The 6,451-nt window shown below is 47.4% G+C and overlaps 1 protein-coding gene across 1 annotated transcript in view; it reads left to right on the top strand.

Moving 5' to 3' along the window:
- The first annotated feature begins 6,004 nt into the window (after positions 1–6,004).
- The window catches only part of gtpbp2b (GTP binding protein 2b), a 74,435-nt gene continuing 73,988 nt past the window's right edge, over positions 6,005–6,451 (top strand). Inside the window, exon 1 of the mRNA XM_038798904.1 lies at positions 6,005–6,322. Within this exon, the coding sequence (XP_038654832.1) occupies positions 6,053–6,322 (270 nt within the window). The 5' untranslated portion in view covers positions 6,005–6,052. The remainder of the gene's footprint in view (positions 6,323–6,451) is intronic.

The raw sequence follows: 6,451 nt of genomic DNA, 5'->3' as shown, positions 1-6,451 counted from the left end.
TGGAGAAGTGTGAGGTGATTCACTTTGGAAAAAATAACAGGAATGCGGAATATTTGGCTAATGGTAAAATTCTTGGTAGTGTGGATGAGCAGAGGGATCTCGGTGTCCATGTACATAGATCCCTGAAAGTTGCCACCCAGGTTGATAGGGTTGTGAAGAAGGCCTATGGTGTGTTGGCCTTTATTGGTAGAGGGATTGAGTTCCGGAGTCATGAGGTCGTGTTGCAGTTGTACACAACTCTAGTATGGCCGCATTTGGAGTATTGCGTACAGTTCTGGTCGCCTCATTATAGGAAGGACGTGGAAGCTTTGGAACGGGTGCAGAGGAGATTTACCAGGATGTTGCCTGGTATGGAGGGAAAATCTTATGAGGAAAGGCTGATGGACTTGAGGTTGTTTTCGTTAGAGAGAAGAAGGTTAAGAGGTGACTTAATAGAGGCATACAAAATGATTAGAGGGTTAGATAGGGTGGACAGCGAGAGCCTTCTCCCGCGGATGGAGGTGGCTAGCACGAGGGGACATAGCCTTAAATTGAGGGGTAATAGATATAGGACAGAGGTGGGTTTTTTACGCAAAGAGTGGTGAGGCCGTGGAATGCCCTACCTGCAACAGTAGTGAACTCGCCAACATTGAGGGCATTTAAAAGTTTATTGGATAAGCATATGGATGATAAGGGCATAGTGTAGGTTAGATGGCCTTTAGTTTATTTCCATGTCGGTGCAACATCGAGGGCCGAAGGGCCTGTACTGCACTGTATCGTTCTATGTTCTACAGTCGAGGTGACTGAATTGACTTCTCCCAGAATCCTCTTCTGCCACCTCTACTGGACATAATTGCAGATGCTTACTCATGGCTTTGATATATAAGAACGGAATGGTCAAAGTTGGGAAAGACTGAAATGGGCTATACTGATGTTTATATTTGCAAGTGTAAATATGACAAGATAGGTGTCAATATGACACGAAAGGATGAGGGTGCTAGGCCTTTTCTCATTAGAACGGAGAAGGATGAGGGGAGACTTGATAGAGGTTTATAAGATGATAAGGGGAATAGATAGAGTAGACAGTCAGAGACTTTTTCCTCAGGTGGAACAAACCATTACAAGGGGACATAAATTTAAGGTAAATGGTGGAAGATATAGGGGGATGTCAGAGGTAGGTTATTTACCCAGAGAGTAGTGGGGGCATGGAATGCACTGCCTGTGGAAGTAGTTGAGTCGGAAACATTAGGGACCTTCAAGCGGCTATTGGATAGGTACATGGATTAGGGTAGAATAATGGAGTGTAGATTAATTTGTTCTTAAGGGCAGCACGGTAGCATTGTGGATAGCACAATTGCTTCACAGCTCCAGGGTCCCAGGTTCGATTCCGGCTTGGGTCACTGTCTGTGTGGAGTCTGCACATCCTACCTGTGTGTACGTGGGTTTCCTCCGGGTGCTCCGGTTTCCTCCCACAGTCCAAAGATGTGCAGGTTGGGTGGATTGGATAAATTGCCGATAGTGTCCAAAATTCTATGATAATCTATGATTAAACTAGGACAAAAGTTCGGTACAACATCATGGGCTGAAGGGCCTGTTCTGTGCTGTATTTCTCTATGTTCTATATGGTGTAATAGTAGTATTCAGTAATGAGCAATATTTAAAGTTGGAAAATGATGCCATCTTTTCATATTGCTGGTTCATTTTTTTAAAGGAGGGAGGTGTGAAAAATGTAGGAAATGTTTTTATATTATCTTTTATATTTGTTGCAGTGATGTTATTGAAAACGTGGTTTAGGATACATAGAGGCAGTATGTCTGCTAAAGTTGTGATTATGGAACATTGTTTTGATTTTGGAGGATCCCTGGGGTGTAGATAATGTTTGAGGAATGGCCCTAGTCCTAGATAAACAGGTCATTGGACATTTTAGTGGGAGGAGACTGAAGAATGCTTTAAGGGTGGAGCCAGGTCTTCTGCACTTTGCTATAGTCTGACAAGGCACGTCTTCAACTGGCCCCTAAACGTTTCTCTCCAAGTTGTTTGCAGAGAGAAAAGCTTGTGAACTTTATTTATAAGTGGTCTTTGAACTATACATTTTTTAATTTAATTACATTTTAATGTTTAAATTAAAGTCTGTCTTAACGCAAACATTACGTATTGGTCAGTGTTATCATTCTTGTGACAAAATATCCTCTCTCACAGTTTTACAAATTGCAAATTGTTGGGTTCTCATCCGGGATCCTAACAGGCAGGAATGTGGGCTACAATCAAATCAGCCATGATCTAATGGTGGAGCAAGCTTGCGGGGCTGAGTGGCCTACTCCTGCTCTTAATTTGCATGTTTGTATGTAATTTCTGACCACTAGAGTAATTACCTTTTTTTCAGGATTTGTGCAGGAAATTGTATTTTTTTAGCTCACCCCTGCCTGGTCTGATGACTCTGCACAATCTGGGGTATTGAAGGTGGAATTCCACAGGGGATTGAATGGGGCATTCTGCTGCAGGCAAAAATTTAATATCTGCCTTCAGCTTCCAAACCTTACTTTAGACCTTTTCTCTGTTTATTTACTTCCGGCTTTGAGTGCAGTTTGGTAGGTCTTATTAAAGCACTGTAGTTTTTGGTAGTTGATGTATTTATTGACTACTAGAAGCAATATATATATATAATAATCTTTATTGTGACAAGTTGGCTTACATTAACACTGCAATGAAGTTACTGTGAAAATCCCCTCGTCGCCACATTCCGGCGCCTGTTCGGGTCACAGAGGGAGAATTCAGAATGTCCAAATTACCTAATGTCATAATATACATCCATGTATATAATGGAGTGCAGACAGGCAGTGATTGACACACAGGATGACCAGTGAACACACAGAACACAGCAGCCAATCACCAGACAGGACACAACCACTATAAAGCCAGAGGGCACTAGTTTTCCCGCTCTCTCGGGATCCAGCCTCTGAGACAGTCAGAGCTCGTGAGCAGCAGCCAGTACAAACACCATGTGGTAGTCAGTTAGTCTGGTCAGGTTAGCCTCAGGTCTCCAGTCATGTTAGCATGGTGTCAACCCATAGTTAAAGCATGTATTATAGTTAAGAGTTCAATAAAATCGAGTTGCATTTCTTCAAGTGTTGGAAGCCTGTCTCTCTCACTGCTGCAGTAAACACAGTCCTCGCAGACCCAGCTTACCCAACACATCACCTAACAGCATTTATTTCGGGACTTGTGGGAGGAAACCGGAGGAAACCCACACAGACACAGGGAGAACATGCAGACTCCACACAGACAGTGATCCAAGCTGAGGATCGAACCTAGGACTCTGGAGCTGTAAAGCAACAGTGCTAACCACTGTGCTGCCGTGCCGCCAAGATATGTATATATATTGCAAGAGAGAGGTGTAGTGAAGGTCCATGCAAGAGATGTCTCCATGCTTGACTCTACACACAGCTCTGTCTAACTCCACACTGACCCCGAGGTGTTCTCTTACATTATGTGTGTGTGTGGGATGGTGTCATGTGAGAGTACCTTTAAGAAATGGGTGTTTATTAAATAGCTGTAGTGGGTGTACCTTTAAGAAATGGGTGTTTATCAAATAGCTGCAGTGATGTCAGAGTGTGGGTGGAGCTGGACTGTCTGTCTGTTTTACCTTTGCTTTGAGCTCGCAGTTACAGGGTGTGTTTAGTTTTGTTTTGCAGATTGGGAGTTGCATCCAGCAAAACCAGGTGTAATTCTGATTTATTTCTGAATGAAAGGAATGTCTTCAAAGCACTTGCTAATTTAAAAGTGATAACTGCTCTCAGTAGAGAATTTAAACCTGATGTGTGTGTTGAAGAGGGTATTAGTCTTATGGATGTTGCTAGGAAAGATTAAGGGTTACTTATAGAGTACTGTATTCTTTGGGGGGAGTATTTGAGTTGATAGTTGCTAAGATGTTTACTGTGTGTGTTTAAACATGTTAACTGTATTCATACAATAAACATTGTTTTTGTTTAAAAATGCTTTTAGTTCTCTGTTGCATCACACCTGTAAAGTGGGTCCTTGTGCTCCCCATAACCAAAATCTGCAAGACGTGCCAGATCATCGACATTGGTACCACCATTACAGGTGAGAACACCACCCACCAGGTACGCGGTACATACTCGTGCGACTCGGACAACGTTGTTTACCTCATACGCTGCAGAAAGGATGTCCCGAAGCGTGGTACATTGGCGAGACCATGCAGACGCTGCGACAATGAATGAACGGGCATCGTGCGACAATCACCAGGCAGGAATGTTCCCTTCCAGTCGGGGAATACTTCAGCAGTCAAGGGCATTCAGCCTCTGATCTCCGGGTAAGCGTTCTCCAAGGCGGCCTTCAGGACACGCGACAACGCAGAATCACCGAGCAGAAACTTATAGCCAGGTTCCACACACGGGTGCGGCCTCAACCGGGACCTGGGATTCATGTTGCATTACATTCACCCCCCACCATCTGGCCTGGGCTTGCGAAATCCTACCAACTGTTCTGGCTTGAGACAATTCACACCTCTTTAACCTGAGGTTACCCTTATCTCTGCATCTTGAAAGATTTAATTACCTGCAAATCCTCGCATTCCAAGCATTGTCTGGCATCTTTTTTTAAATAAATTTAGATTACCCAATTATTTTTTCCAATTAAGGGGCAATTTAGCGTGGCCAATCCACCTACTCTGCACATTTTTGGGTTGTGGGGGCGAAACCCACGCAGACACAGGGAGAATGTGCAAACTCCACACAGACAGTGACCCAGAGCCAGGAGCGAACCTGGGACCTCAGCGCCATGAGGCGGTTGTGCTAACCACTAGGCCACCGTGCTGCCCGTTGTCTGGCATCTTTGACTTTGTCTATATATACGTTTCTGGAATCGACCTCTTCATTCACCTGAGGAAGGAGCAGTGCTCCGAAAGCTAGTGTTTGATACAAACCTGCTGGACTTTAACCTGGTGTTGTAAGACTTCTTACTGCTCACCCCAGTCCAATGCCGGCATCTCCACACCAAAGAACAAAGAAAAGTACAGCACAGGAACAGGCCCTTCAGCCCTCCAAGCCCGTGCCGACCATTCTGCCCGTCTAAACTAAAATTTTCTACATTTCCTGGGTCCGTATCCCTCTATTCCCATCCTATTCATGTATTTGTCAAGGTGTCCCTTAAATGTCACTATCGTCCCTGCTTCCACCACCTCCTCCGGCAGCGTGTTCCAGGCACCCACTACCCTCTGTGTAAAAAACTTGCCTCGTACATCTCTAAACCTTGCCCCTCGCACCTTAAACATCTGCCCCCTAGTAATTGACCCCTCTACCCTGGGGAAAAGCCTCTGACTATCCACTCTGTCTATGCCCCTCATGAATTTGTAGACCTCTATCAGGTCGCCCCTCAACCTCTGTCGTTCCAGTGAGAACAAACTGAGTTTATTCAACCGCTCCTCATAGATAATGCCCTCCATTCCAGGCAACATCCTAGTAAATCTTCTGCACCCTCTCTAAAGCCTCCACATCCTGAAATGAAAAAAATGAAAATCGCTTATTGTCACAAGTAGGCTTCAATGAAGTTCCTGTGGAAAACCCCTAGTCGCCACATTCCGGCGCCTGTTCGGGGAGGCTGTTACGGGAATCGAACAGTGCTGCTGGCCTGCCATGGTCTGCTTTCAAAGATCTCTCTGACTGTCATCATGGCTTTATATACCAGATCAACAGGACAATGTGCTTCCTCTGACAGATTAACCCATGTGTTTGGTGCCTTCCCAGGTGAACCATCTCCATTTTGCCCAGTCCTATCGGCTGATGTATGTTTGACATCTCCAAAGACCCATTGTGTAATTCCAAGTAACAGGCGCCATCCAAATGCAATTTGGACCTCTTGCTGCCACTCCCCTGGGGCAGGGGGAAACTACAACTCCCAGAGGCCTCCGCGCCGTACCTGCGCAGTGCCGACGGGCCCTAACAGTGGATGACGTGTTCGGCGCGCCTGCGCCGTAGTGGCAGGGGCGGCCAGTCGCGGCGGTTGGGATTTGAGCAGCAGAGGTGGCGGCGCGCGCGCGGGAGCGAGGCCGGTTGTCATGGAGCCGCGGCTGAGCGAGCTGTTTGGGGGTTTCCCGGGCCCGGGCGCAGGGGGTCCCGGGCCTCCCGCCGGCTGTGGCCGTCCCCCTGCCCGCGGCCGGCCCTCTGCCCGGGGAGCCGCCTCAGCCCCTCCACCCACCGCCGGCCCTCCACCCCCCGGACCGCTTCATAAACACAACAAAAACCCGCCCGCCGGACCCAGGGCTCCGCACAAGAAAGTCAGGAGCCGCCCCCGGGGCCGCAACAACCCCCCCTTCCTCCCGCCAGAGGTAAGACAGGGAGGGGGTGAGGGGGGGAGAGAGAGGGAGAGGGTGGGGGGGAGAGGGAGGGGGTGGGGGGGGAGAGGGAGGGAGGGAGGGAGGGGGGGGGAGAGGGGGGGTGGGGGTGGGGGGGTGAGG

Source organism: Scyliorhinus canicula, chromosome 6 (assembly GCF_902713615.1).
Source record: "Scyliorhinus canicula chromosome 6, sScyCan1.1, whole genome shotgun sequence".
Classification (NCBI taxonomy): Eukaryota; Metazoa; Chordata; class Chondrichthyes; order Carcharhiniformes; family Scyliorhinidae; genus Scyliorhinus; species Scyliorhinus canicula.
Note: the sequence above shows the minus strand (reverse complement) of the source record. Positions and strands in the feature narration are given on the sequence as shown.